This window comes from Malaya genurostris, chromosome 1, assembly GCF_030247185.1.
Source record: "Malaya genurostris strain Urasoe2022 chromosome 1, Malgen_1.1, whole genome shotgun sequence".
NCBI lineage: Eukaryota > Metazoa > Arthropoda > Insecta > Diptera > Culicidae > Malaya > Malaya genurostris.
Genome location: NC_080570.1, coordinates 137,920,004 through 137,934,172, shown reverse-complemented (window position 1 = coordinate 137,934,172; position 14,169 = coordinate 137,920,004). Strand labels below are relative to the sequence as shown.

Below are 14,169 nucleotides of genomic sequence, written 5' to 3'. Positions count from 1 at the left end.
TCTTGCTTTTTTGGACTTCTGGACTCTTGAACTCTTGGATTGTGGGTTGGACTGTTGTTGTTTTGACTCTTTGTTTCTCTGGCTATTGGTGCTATGAACTTTTGGCGCCTTGGACTCTTGGACTTCTGGATTTTTGTACTGTTGGATTCTTAGACTTTCGGACTCTTGGACTTTCAGACTCTTGGACTTTGGGAGTCTTGGACTTCTGGACTCTTGAACTTTTGGATTGTTGTACATTAGGCCTCTTGGCTGTTGGTCTCTCTAATTATTGGAGCTTTGCGCTCTTGGTCTTTCGGACTTCTGCACTCTTGGCCTCTTTAACTCTTGGATTGATGGACTTTCGAACTTTGGACTCTTGGTTTCTTGGACTTTTGGCTTTTGAACTTTTGGAGTCTTGGACTCTTAAGCTTCTGGACTTTTGTACTGTTGGATTCTTAGACTTTGGACTCTTGGACTTAAGGAGTTATGGACTTCTGGTATCTTGGACTCTTGGATTGTTCGATTCTTGACTGTTGGTCTCTTGAATTATTAGAGCTTTGCGCTCTTGTTCTTGTGGACTTCTGGACCCTTGGACTCTTGAACTCTTGAATTGTTGGACTTTCGGACTTTTGACTCTTGATTTCTTCGACTATTGGCGCTTTGAACTTTTGGAGTCTTGGACTTTTAGGCTTCTGGTCTTTCGTACTCTTGGATTCTTGAACTTTCGGGTTCTTGGACCGAACCAGCTTCCAGCTGAAAGTCTCTCCAATAAAGAAAACTATACTCTTGGACTTTGGGAGTCTTTTTTTCGGGACTCTTTTGTACTTTTGGATTGTCGGACTTTCGACTCTTGGTCTCTCGGACTATTGGTGCTTTGAACATTTGAAGACTTGAACTCTTGGGCTTATGGACTACGGTACTGTTGGATTCTTTCGGACGCTTAGACTTTAAGAGTCTTAGACTTCTGAACTTTTAAACTCTTGGATTGTTGGAGTTTAGACCTCTCAATTGTTGGTCTCCCGAATTATTGGAGCATTGAACTCCTGGTATTTTTGATTTATGGACTCTTGGACTCTTGAACTCTTGGTCTCTCGGACTGTTGGAGCTTTGAACTGTTCGACTGTCGGACCCTTAAACTATTGGACTTTTGGACCCAACTCTTGGATTGTTAGACTTTTGGACATTTGACTATTGGTCTCTCGAGCTATAGGAACTTTGAGTTCTAGCATTTTTAAACTCTTGGACTTCTGTACTTTTGAGTTGAACGCTTAGACTCTTAGATTATTAGGCCCTCGGATTCTGGGATACATGGACACTTGAAATCTCGTACTTTTGAACTCTTGTACTTTTTGACCTTTGGACTATTGGACTATTGGTTTCTTGAACTCTTGGACTTTTGACTCTTGGAGTTTTGGAGTCTCTAGGAGTCTTAGACTCTTGGGCGTTTGGACTGTTGGAGATTTGAACATTTGGATTCTAACACTGCTGGATTCTTGAAATTTTAGACTCTTTGACTATTAAACTTTGGAAGTTTTGAACTGCTGGATTCTTGAACGTTTGGATTGTTGGACTTTCGGCCTTTCGGGCTTCAGACTCTTGATCTTGCGGACTATTGGTGTTTTGAACTTTTTAAATTCAAGAGTCTTGAACCCGGACCTTTGAACTTTAGGATTCTTGAACTGTTGGACTTCTGGAATCTCGGAATTTTGAGCTCTTGGACTTTGCACTCTTGAACGCTTAGATTCTTATATTCTATGACTTTCGAATTTAGGGATTCTTGAACACGTGAAATCTTCGACTATTGGACTGCTGAGCTCTTGAATTGTTCGACTTTCGTACTCTTGGACTTTTGACTCTAGACCTTTCGGACTATTAGAGCTTTGAACACTTGAACTTTTGATTCTTGGAGATTTGAAGTATTGTTCTCTAGAAGTGTTGGACTCTTTATTACACTACAGAGGCTTTGAACTCTTGGTCTCTCAGACTATAGGAGCTATAAATTTTTCGACTTATGTTCTCTTGGACCTTTGGACTCTGGAACTCTTGGACTTCTGAACTTTTGGTCTGTTGAACGCTTGGAACTCTAGGATTCAGAGACGCTTGGAGACTTGAATTATCAGATTCTTGGATACATTCAAATCTTGGATCTTTGGATTTTTGAATTTTGACTCTTGGAGATTTGGAATCTTGGTCTCTAGGAGTCTTAGACTCTGCTTTGGGCTATTGGAGCTTTGAACTCTTGGACTATTGTATTGTTGGACTCTTGGACATTTGAACCCTTTCACTACAGGACTTTAGGAGTATTGAACTCTTGGACTTGTGGACTCTAAGAATTTTGAACTCTTTGATTGTGGGACCAAGAAGCCTAAACTTGGAAAATTGACTCTTGGTTTATTGAAATGTTGGTCTTTTGACTATCGATCTCTTGTACTCTTGGATTATTGGATTCGCGTACTCTTTGATCTTTGAACTTTTAGAGTGTTGGATTTCTGGACTGTTAGATTCCTGAACTCTTTAGCTCAGCATCCAAGTCCATGATATTGAGCTTGGGCCACTGAACTCCTGAACGATTGGCTTCTTGGGGTTTTAAGACTTGTTTTTTTTATTGAACTACTAGACTCTGAGGACTCATGGGTTTCTTTTAGAGCTCTAGACTCTTGTACTTTTAATTCTTGGAGTGTTGGAGTCTTGGTTTCTAGACGTCTTAGACTCTTGGGTTTTTGGACTATTTGAGCAATAAACTCTTTCTCTCTTGAATTATTGCGCTTTTGGAGTCTTGGACCTTTGCACTTTTGGACTCTTGAACGCTTAGATTCTGAGATTCTTGAACTCTCGGATTTAAAGATGCTTCAACTTTTAGATTACGAAATCTTGGATTTTGACTTTTGGAGTTTTGGTCTCTAGAAGTCTTAGACTCTTGGTCTTTTGGACTATTGGAGCTATAGACTCTTGGGCTTTTAAACTACTGCACTTTGGGAGTCTTGGATTTTTGCACTTCTGGATTCTTGGACTCTCGGATTTAGAAATACTTCAACTTTTACATTATGAGATTCTTGAACACTTGAAATCTTGGATCTTCTGAATATTGACTTTTGGAGATTTGAAGTCCTGGTCTCTAGGAGTCTTAAACTCTTGGGCTTTGGGCTATTGAAGCTTTGAACTCTTGGACTCTTGGACACTTGAGCTCTTTCACTATTATATTTTAGGACTATTTGACTCTCAGACTTTTGCACTCTTAGACTTTTGAACTCTTCGATTGTTGTACTTCAGGCTTCTTTTGACTTTTGACTCTGAGACTGTAGGAGCTTTGAACTTTTGAACTTCTATACTTTGGACTCTTGAATTCTTAGGCTCTTGAACTCTTGGACTTCTGGATTTTTGGACTTCTGTACTTTTGGACTCTTGGACTCTCGGATTCAAAGATGCTTGGACTCTGGGATTATGAGATTCTTGTACTTTCAGAATGGTGGATTTTGGCTTTTGGAGATTTGGAATCTTGGTCTCTAGGAGTCTTAGACTCTTGGGCTTTGGGCTGTTAAAGCTTTGAACTCTTGGACTCTTGGACATTTGAACTCTTTCACTATTGTATTTTAGGAGTATTTGACTCTCAGACTTTTGAACTCTTAGACTTTGGAATTCTTCGATTGTTGTACTTCAGGCTTCTTTTGACTTTTGACTCTTGGTCTCTCAGACTCTAGGAACTAGCTTTGAACTTTTGCACTTATGTACTTTGGACTCTTGAATTCTTGGGCTCTTGATCTCTTGGACTTCTGGATTTTTGGACTTTTGGACTCTTGAACAAATAGATTCTGAGACTCTTGAACTCTCGGATTCAGAGATGCTTGGACTCTGGGATTATGAGATTCTTGGACTTTCAGAATGTTGGATTTTGACTCTTGGCGATTTGGAGTCTTGGTCTCTAGAAGACTTAGACCCTTGGGCTTTGGTCTATTTGAGCTTTGAACTCTTGAACATTTAAACTCTTTCACTATTGGACTTTAGGAGTATTGAGCTGTAAGACTTCTGGACTCTTAGACTCCTGAACTCTTCGATTGTTGTACTTCGGTTTTCTTGGACTCTTGACTTTTGGCCTCTCGAACAATTGCAGCTCTGGACTCTTGGTCTTTGTACTTTCGATCTCTAGAACTCGCGGATTTTTAGACACGTGTACTGTTGGACATTCGAACCCTTGGAGTGTTGGATTTCTGGACTCTTCGAATCTTGAGTTCATTCAACATCATGAATGCTGAACTCCTAAACGATTGGCTTTTTAGGCGCTTAGACTCTTAAACTTTTTTTTTAGCATTGGATAACTGGACTCTGAGACACTGAGACTCTTGGACACTAGGACTATTGAGGCTGAAGGACTAGTGGACTTTTGAATTATTCGATTCTTGGGCTGTTGGACTATAGAACTTACTATTTCTTGGACCCGTGAACTTCTGGACTAATGGTCTCTCAAACTTCTTCGTTTTTGGATTCGCGGTTTCGGGATTATTGGGGTTAATTCGACGTTTAAATTTGTGGCCTCTTATCTATTCTAGCCACTGTATCTGTTTGTTTTGACCTTTATACAGATGAACTCCTGGATTCTCGAATTCTTTGATTCTGAAATTCTTTGATTCAAAGGGTTTTGGACGTGCGAACACTTGGACTCTTGCACTCTTGGGTTCTTCAATTGTTAAATTCTTAAACTTTTAGGTTTCGTTTGGTGTCTTTGTTTTTATATATCTCGTTATTTCTTTTTCGAACCCATTGATAATTGAGTGCTGTCAATAATTTGGCCAGCTGAAATAAAATAGTGTTGTGAAACTAGAGAATGATTTTCTCAACAAATTTGTTATATCATCTTCTACTGAATGTGGCCCTCGTTAGCAGGTTTCGCAATGTTTGTGGGAGTGCCAATTTAAAACTGAATTTATATTCATACGAACTAGAATTGCCTAAACACTAGTTATTTCGAAATTCCGGCAGCCAACTCCACACACACACCGAAATTGGATTTGACCCAGCAGTCTATTCAGTCGTTCCCGGTTCGGAAGCATATTTTTATTTCAGATGCAAATTGTTTGGCTCGAGTCGCAATGCAGTCACAATCGACATCGACGGTACAGACAGTTTTTCGTCGCTCTTTCGTTAGCCCTCATCACCCCACCCCGTGACCCCCACGTGGAAGGTGCCAACACGGGGGTCAGGACTTAAACCACGTTTAGTGTTTTCTGATGACCTTCTCTAACGAGAGAGAGAGAGAGAGAGAGAGAGAGAGAAAGAGAGATCGTCCCGGCCGGTGCTGCAAAACACGAGGAGCAATTCGAAAACGATTAAATAAATGTTTTTCTGCACGAAAAGACGGAAAGATCGTTATAAATGAACACTGATGGGCTTTAAGGTTCGATGAAAAATAAGCACACGGCGAACGTTGAACATTTTCCACGGCCAGTGGACCGTTATTAAAAGCTCATTCCGGGAAGCGCCGCCGGTCTGAGCTTGTTTGTTGAAGGAAAATGAGAATTTTTTTTCCGTTCGTGGATTTATTTTTCTATGGAGAAGATTTTATTATATTTATTCACTACGAGGAAAAACGTCTAAACTTATGAAAAGCCGATTCTACGTGGGAGTCAACCATTGGTCATCCGGCAGAAATTTTCCGCGCAAATTCAACTTCAATAGTCAATTCAGTTTTCAAGTCCAACGGCTTCTTATACATGAATAGCAATGAAACGACCCGGACCCGTAAGGGGCGGCAGGTTCAGCGAACCCTTGCCGGATGTGTCTTTCCCTGCTGCTGCTGCTGTTGCTGCGTTTGTCAGGTTCCTTGGCTGGGCCACACCCGCCCTGGAGTTGTGTAGGTGGATGTGATCCAAATGTCTTATTTATTCAGTAGAGCCACCAATAATAATGATAATGAATACCGACCGGGGCACCGGAGTTTACGACCGACCGTGGGAGTTTTTTTTCTTTCTCTCTCTCTGCCATACACAGGCTTTAGCCCTATGTAGGCATTGTTTTGCAACGTGAATTTGTTACTTGAGTGGTCCGCGGAGGAAAAAGAGCTATGAGACGCGAGGCGAGGCCGATTTGCGATTCTAATTGAGTCGTCTCCCGACTCGGCGACCGAGAGGTTGGTTCTCGGTCTTCACTTACATTCGGTGGGACATTCTTCGACTTGGACTCGTTGGAAAGAACGGTATTCCGAAGATTACGCTTAAATTTGGATTTGAATGACATTGGGTAGCTCACTTTAATTGGATTAATTTCTCAAGAGTTCTTCAATCAACTTGTCAGAAAAAAATAAGTAAAAAGTCCAACGGTTTTTTCAAAAACTCTTGAAAGAAGAAATTCGGCACAAAATAATACTCCCTTTTTCCTTTTTCATGAATCACAGTATTAGCGAGAATTTTACCCTATGAAAGCATAATGAAAATTCCCATAGCAACCTATGGGATTATGAGGTTTATTATTTTATGAGAGACATTATTTGACACATACTCACACACATACACATAAACACAGACACATACATTGCTCAGATCGATGAACTGTGTCGAATGATATAAAACACTTAAAGACTGTTCCAGAAAGTATGGACGCAACCAAAAACCGCTGCCATTTCGCAATGGTTCAGAATCTGTCAATTTTTATGGCTGAGTCCTGTTGTTTACACTCTTCTCTAACCACTTGTGCAGTTGTTTATTCGTTTTCATTAGTTTGTTTCGAAATGCGTGGACTTTCAGCAGAACAACGTCGAAAAATTGTGTACAAATGGTGCACAGAATGCGGACTGTCACTGAGAAAGATAGCAAAAATGGAAGGAGTAAGTGAAAAAGCCGTGCGAAATGCAATCAGGAAGTTCGGTGATTTCATTAGTTTGTTTCGAAATGCGTGGATAAACCGGACCTTTGAGGATAAACCGAAAACTGGTCGAAAAAAAAGTCCTGCTAACCCTCAGTTGGATAAACGTATACTGAAGGCGTTCGAGCAAAAGAAGGAGGTTTCAGTTCGGGATGTGGCCAAAAAAGTGGGCACTTCGAAGTCAAATGTTCTTCGTGCTAAAGAACGTTTGAATCTTCGAAACTATAAGAAGCAGAAACAACCAAAACGTAGTCCAAAACAAGAAGCATCGATCAGGCCGAGGGTTCGAAAGCTGTACAATACGATTCTTGCTGGAAACTTGAACTGCATAATCATGGACGACGAAACCTACGTGAAACTCGATTACAAATCCTTGCCGGGACCACAATATTATACGGTGCGAGAAGGGCAAGGGTTAAACCAGTCCGAGACATCGATTGAAGTCGAAAAATTTGGTAAAAAGTTATGGTCTGGCAAGTAATTTGTTGCTGCGGTAAGATTTCGAAACCCTTCATCACCACTGCTTCAATGAACAGCGAAATATACATCAAGGAATGTTTACAAAAACGACTTCTACCCATGATTCGAAGCCACAAGGATCCTGTTGTCTTCTGGCCAGATCTTACTTCTTGCCACTACTCGAAATCAACGGTAGAATGATATACTACCAAAAATGTCACTTTCGTCCCAAAAGACATGAACCCACCAAATTGCCCACAACTTCGACCAATCAAGAAATTTTGGGCATCAACGAAGGCACATCTCAGGAAACATGTCTCGGCAGCCGAAACCATTCAACAGTTCGAAAAAGATTGGAAAAAAGTGTCAAAACTTGTCGCCAAGAAGTCTGTACGGAATTTAATGAGGAACGTTCGCAAGAAGGTTCGCCAGCTAGTCTACAATGACTAAGTAGCAAATGTTGAGGATAATATTCTGTTGTTGTAGTCTAATATTATCAGTACATCGAATAAAATTTGAATATCTAACACTTGTGAATTATTTACAGCGAAATCAAGGTGCGTCCATACTTTCTGGGACAGTCTTTAGCCCTCTGGGCTCATTTTCACTAGTAATACCGGAACCGGAAGTCGGATCTGCATCAACTTTTTAGGGACTTTTACAAGAATTTTGGGACCTTTTATTTGCTTCTTAAGTTATGAAAATCGATTAAGAAATTTCGGAGAAAATTGAATGTGCATTTATTAATAAATATGCACATATTTCCTTGTAAGTCCGGAACCGAAAGTCGGATCTAAATGAAATTCAAGAACATTGTATTAGGCCATAAGACCTTTCATTTGAATCTAAGTTTGTGGAAATCGGTTCAGCCAACTCTGAGAAACATGTGTGACTATTTTTTTTCCTTTTTTCGGTGCATATCATCCAGTAATTCCGGAACCGGAAGTCGGATCGGGATGAAATTGAATAGCAGTCTATGGGACCATAAGTCCTTTCATTTAAATCTGAGTTTGTGCAAATCGGTTTCAGTAATCTCTGAGAAAATTAGGTGACATTATTTGTCACATACTCACATACAGACGTTTTGTGATCTCGACGAACTGAGTCGAATGGTATATGACACTCGGCCCCTACGGGCTGCGGTTGTAAAATCGGTTTTCACAGCGATTGCATAGCCTTTCTCTATGAGAAAGGCAAAACAAGAAAATTGATTCGGAGATGTACTAGACCAGTGATTCTCAAACTGGTCCCTCTTGCCCATCAGTAGCTTTTTATTCATAAAAGCTTGCGTACAAGCTTTACGTGGCCGATTGAGCTGAATTTTTAGCTAAAAATTTTTTTGTATTGGATCTCGTTGTCACCCTTTTTCTAGAGGGAGAGGAGCTTCCATTTCCCTCCTGCGAGGATTGAGGGGCAGTTTGTTCGTGGTTCGTCTCGTCATCCATTGCCGTGGTATTGTTGTTGATTTCGTTGCTAGTTGCTGTAGATGCGCCTTGTTGTACATTGTTTGCAATTGCTGGTTGGTTGGAGGGTAAGTTGTTAACTGCAGCCGGTGTACTTTGTTCTATAGGGAATACGTTGAATGGTTTCGTTGAAGGGGTGCTTCATTGTTGTTGGCGGCTGTCACAGGTGTACTGGAGTTGCTTGGGGTTTGTGTGAAGGGAGCACCGTTGTCCTTTGGTGTAGTTGTCTCCTTGTCCAGTTTATCACATGGCTTACCGTAGTGAACAGCTTTTTGGAAATATTGACATGTGGCTATCTGATTGTCATCGGTAACAAGTGATTTGCACGGGATTCTTGTATCCTGACCGAATGTCACATAAGAAGGTATAGGCCTCCTCAAGCGCATGCGTAACAAACGTACACCATTTAGAATACCGGGGAAAAAATTCTTCCACTTTTCTTTTTCGATAGAGAGAATCTCTCCGTATTGGGACATGGTATGGCGAATATAAGGATCGATGACGCTTGAGGGAAGATCATGCACACGCACTTCTATAGCACTATCTTCCATATATACTGGAATGTTATACTTGATATTTTCATGCTCCACATAGTGCACATTATTATTGTCTTTTGCGAATTGAATTGCATCCAACACTTTATAAAACTGGATGTACACAACATTATTTGTTTTAGTGCATTGAAGTAAATTCACACGTTTAATGTCAAGATGCATTTGCTCCTTAAGCAAACCTTCAAGTTCTCGTATCGAAGGTCGAATTTTGCACTGTCTGAAGTCAACAATAATTGTATTCTTTCGTACCGGCGGTAGCTTTTGTTCGTTTGGTTCACTCATTTCGAGGTCGTTCTATTATTCACTACACAATACTGTACTTGGTTTCTGCCGTCCCGAACGTAAGCGGTTTTGTTTTATCGACTGACTTGGATGAGATGTGGAAGCGAACTGACCAGTAGCTTGATAGCTCATTTTAGTGGGCAACAAATTCCTAATGGTCAACAAGTGGATGTTGTGGACTGCGAAGTTTTTTCAAAACAATTGTTTGAGAAATATATGAGATTTAGAAGGAAGAAAAGAAAAGTTGGCACTATACAATCTATATATATTTATACAAAGAGGGACGTAAGTTTTTAGCCGAAAGCCATTTCGTCGAAAGGGTAATTTCACTGATTTCTCCACTTATCTTTATATCGTAATTGGAATTGATTCAAAATAATGACAAATGACGCCCGTTTTGCTGACCATAAATCGCACTTCTAAAATATATCATATTTAAAATAACGGATAGATTCATTTTCCAGTGTTTAATCCAAAAAATCTTGAATATGTTTGTTAGATTGGTTCATGGTCCGCAGAACGGAATTTCCAAGAAAACTTATTGACTTTACTAGTGGTCATACTAAAATTGATCTAATTTGACGATAATCGATACTTTTTGAAGACCATATATGCAAAACTCAAATATGATCTTAAGGGTGTTTGATATAAGGTTGTGTAATGTGAAGTTGGTGGAATTTTTTTTAAACTTATTCTTTTTTGCTGAGTATTTATTTGCACTTCAAGTTTGACTTATTGACGACAAATTTCTGGTGTACAACTTTGCTTCCGCCGTTTTTTTTCCAAAATTAAAAGCTTTATTGCGAAAAAGTGCGTACAGATGTATTATTCAAAGTATTGTCCGTCGCTAGCGACAACTTTCTCCAATCTTTCCGGCAATTTTCGGATCCCGGCTCGAAAAAAGGAGTCCTCTTTTGACGCTATCCATACAGCAATTTTCCAACTCTTCGAAGGATTGAAAATGTTGATCTGCCAGGCCGTGTGCCATCGAACGGAATAGGTCAGGAAGTCAGAAGGGGCGACATCTGGGGAATACGGCGGGCGGGGCAAGACTTCCCACCTCATCCTTCTTGGGTTTGGCACGAATCTTCATCAAGCTATGCTTCTAGTTGTTAATCTGAAGGTTTTTCCTCTGCCACCACCATGTTTGTCTTCGACATCGAAATCACCATTTTTAAAACGTTGAAACCACTTCCGACACGTTTTTTTACTCAGAGCAGCATCACCGTAAGTTTCTGAGAGCATTCGATGCGCTTCAGCTGTATTTTTTTTCGAATTGTAACAGAAAAGTAAAACTTCCCGCAAATGACGAGAATTGGGCACATAAACAGACATTTTAGAGCGTGAATAATACGCAAACAAGAACAACTGTCACTGAAACGGCGATGACAAATCGTTAGGCACTGTACACTCACTTTAAAGGCATTATCATCTATGTATTTTAACCAGCCTCAGCCGGTACAGCCACCTATCGGAAAACGGCGGATGCAAAGTTGTACACCTGATATATTTTACCATACAAATAACGCTGAACAAATGAGAATAATTACAACAAACAATGGTGTAGTTTTTTTTTGTAGATTTACGTACTCAGATAAGGAAAACTTTGGATAGAACCGATTTGAGAAATATATAGCCACCAATTCTATTGATTCACACCAAAACCTGGATTCCGGGCATTCAGGAACTGGAACTGGAGAGGAAGTACTAAATTCGGAATCTGGCACTGACTCCAAATTCAGTTGCAAAAATCAGGTTCGGAGCTCAGCTCTCAAGAACTCAGTTCATGAATTCAGTTCTATAATTCTGACATTTGAACTCATTTTCGGAATCTAGTTTCCGAATTTAATGGATTTAATGGACACCTAGATTCAATTCCAAAATCTAGTTCCAGAGCAGCATACTGATTTTGAATTCCGAACCTGAATTCTGGAAATGAATTTTGAAACTGAATTCAGGAATTAAATAACGGTTCAGAAATTCTGTTTCGGAGCTCAGATCTAGAATTTTTTTTCAGATTCCAGATCTAGAATCAATTTTTTGAATATAGTTCCAGAATTCTAGAGTCAAACTCCAGATTCTGAATTCTGGATACGAATTGCGAACTTAAAGTAAGGCACCAAAATCAGTTCCAAAAATCTAGTTTCTAAATCTACAACTAGGATTCAGTTCCAGAGTCTCAGTTTTAACTTTTGAACCTGCATTCAGAAATTAAATTCTAAATCTAAAATTAAGTATTGAATTCAGTTTTAAAATTCAGCTCCTGAATCCAATCCAAATCAGGCATTCCATTTCCCAGAAGGTCTATTTTTACTGCTGTTGCACAAAAATTTGGCAGTTCCAAACTCGTCAAAAGATGAAATCATTACCGAACGAAGTTCAGTGTGTACATTCATCGAACTGTTCAGTTGTCCTGAAACTTAACTATCTATAACTAACTAATTAAAACTATGAATGGGTTTATTTTGGAGCAAATGGAATTCCCCAAAGTAGGAATAGCGCCAATCCTCAGCACAAATAGAAAAAATGGCAACACTGCCGATAATGTTTTCAAACACCTTAATATATTTCGATGGCTTCATTCAAGCGGTTTTCTGTTTTTTTTTTTGTTTCGTTTCAAGCACCAAGTGAAGTCAGTTTATGATAGGTCAGTACCGTATCCAAACAGCGGAAGCACTTATTAGCGGACATTCGATTACACTGACAAAACGGTGACAGTGCTGCTCATGCATCGAACGCAGGAAACAAGTCACCATTTCAAATTGAGCATATTGCCATCATCGTTAACGTCATCTCCATCATCTTCATCATCGTCATCCTCGTCGTCGTCGTCGTCGTCTTCGTCATCATTGGCAGAGATAGCAAATATAATCAACTGACTTGCGCGCCGCCGTCTGCTAACCTTGATCAGCAACCGGCTGGAACCGTGATGGTGGTGGTTTATTTCTTTTCCACCATTCACCGGCAATGGCAGCGGAATGCGGGGCAAAATAGCGGTTAACCGGCTGCGCGGAAAGTGGGAAAGAAAAACCAGCCGGCAACTGATTGATTGCGTTAACCTGAAATGGGGTTATTTATAGCCAAGTTCAAGGTACCGACGAAGGAACTCGCCAAAAAAAGAAAAGAAATTCGCTTAGAACCGAACCGACAGTCGTCAGCTTCGTGGTCATCGCGGTGCCACGATATCTGGACGTTGCGATCAAATTTATGACCACTAAGAAGCGGATCAGATCTGAAACCAACAAAAAAAAACCAAAAACATTCTTTTGACTTACCGCTTCGATCTCCTTCTCGAACTTGACCGGTCGCAGCTTGCACAGCAAAGCTCCCACGTAGATCGCGTTGATAATGAGAAACAGGCTGGCCCAGATGACGGCATCCAGGGTGCACTCTACCTGCCAACCCCAGATGATCAGCAGCACACTGGCGGCGATCACCAGACAGCGCAACCAAAGCATCCCGAACGGGGCGTTCGGGGCCAGAAAGGCTAGCAGAAACAACCCATTCCCGATCTGATAGTACAGATGGTGAGTCCTGCGCAGCGAAAAGCACTCCATCAGTGTCCACTCGTTCCCGCTGAAGAACGTGGCCCAGCTGAAGCTGGAACCGCTCGCACCACCACCGCCTCCTGTCCCTGGGACAAGATAACGGAAAGTATCGTTACTATCGGGAACCAGTGGGGATCGATGGGGGTCATCGCTAGGGTTACTACTACCACTACTACTGGAAGAATCACTAGAGGATGATGACTGTGATGGAGCCTGATTGGGGTTGTGGTGATGATGATTATTATGATAGTTGCTGCCAGCAGCACCCCCAACGCCACCTGTGCCACTGCTCCACACGTCCTTCTGTACGATGTACTGCGAGGAAGGGGCGATCGGTGAGTCCTCGATGATCAACCCATTGGGACTGCCGATCCCGGTGGACTGCGCCGCAACCGGAGCCCCTTCCAGAGGAGGATGTTGCAATGGTTGTTGCTGCGGATGCTGCTGCTGATGCTGTGACTTAGCTGGAATCACACTTAGCGGACTGGTGGTGCCAACCAAGCCCACCGTCAGGATCCACCCCAGCAGGAGGAACATTAGGCGCTGTTGTCGGTTCAGTTTACTGGATGCCCCACCAGCGTTGTCCGAATGTGGTCCGAATCTTACTCGGATTTACCGGTGCAGCAATCGGTCGGTTTCGGTCGCTTCTTGCGTTTGCGCTTCCGTTTGGAGGGCATTCAAGCGCGGAAGTCACACCGATCCGTGGCCGCATGCGGGCATTAACATTACTCTGCCGATTTGGGGCGCGCTACCGAAGAATTGTCGATCGGTTCTGATCCTTGTTTCAGTACAGATTCACTGGAACTGGCTTCAGGAACACCGATCCTGTCTCACTCACTGACTTCACGGAATCCGTTGATGATCTTTCGAATAACACTTCGATTGGATTGCACCAAAAAATCTGGAATTCAAAGAAAAGAAAGTTAATAATCAGTGGATTTCTAAAACAGCTAGAACATATTGAAGAAAAAGTTGTTGAAATTTAAATACGGGGAACAATCTAACGCATTCAGGCTGACGAAATTTCGATTG

At 41.2% G+C, this 14,169-nt stretch overlaps 1 protein-coding gene across 6 annotated transcripts in view; it reads right to left on the bottom strand.

Moving 5' to 3' along the window:
• The window catches only part of LOC131425902 (uncharacterized), a 215,498-nt gene that overhangs the window by 170,520 nt on the left and 30,809 nt on the right, over window positions 1-14,169 (bottom strand). For 4 of the 6 annotated variants that reach the window (XR_009229041.1, XR_009229042.1, XM_058588180.1 and 1 more), the window contains exon 2: window positions 12,865-14,038. Coding sequence is in view for 2 of the 6 variants with exons in the window: in XM_058588180.1 (XP_058444163.1) it covers window positions 12,865-13,674 (810 nt within the window). In the remaining 4 variants the exon portion in view is untranslated. The remainder of the gene's footprint in view (window positions 1-12,864; window positions 14,039-14,169) is intronic. The other 2 variants (XR_009229043.1, XR_009229044.1) reach the window with 2 other exon arrangements.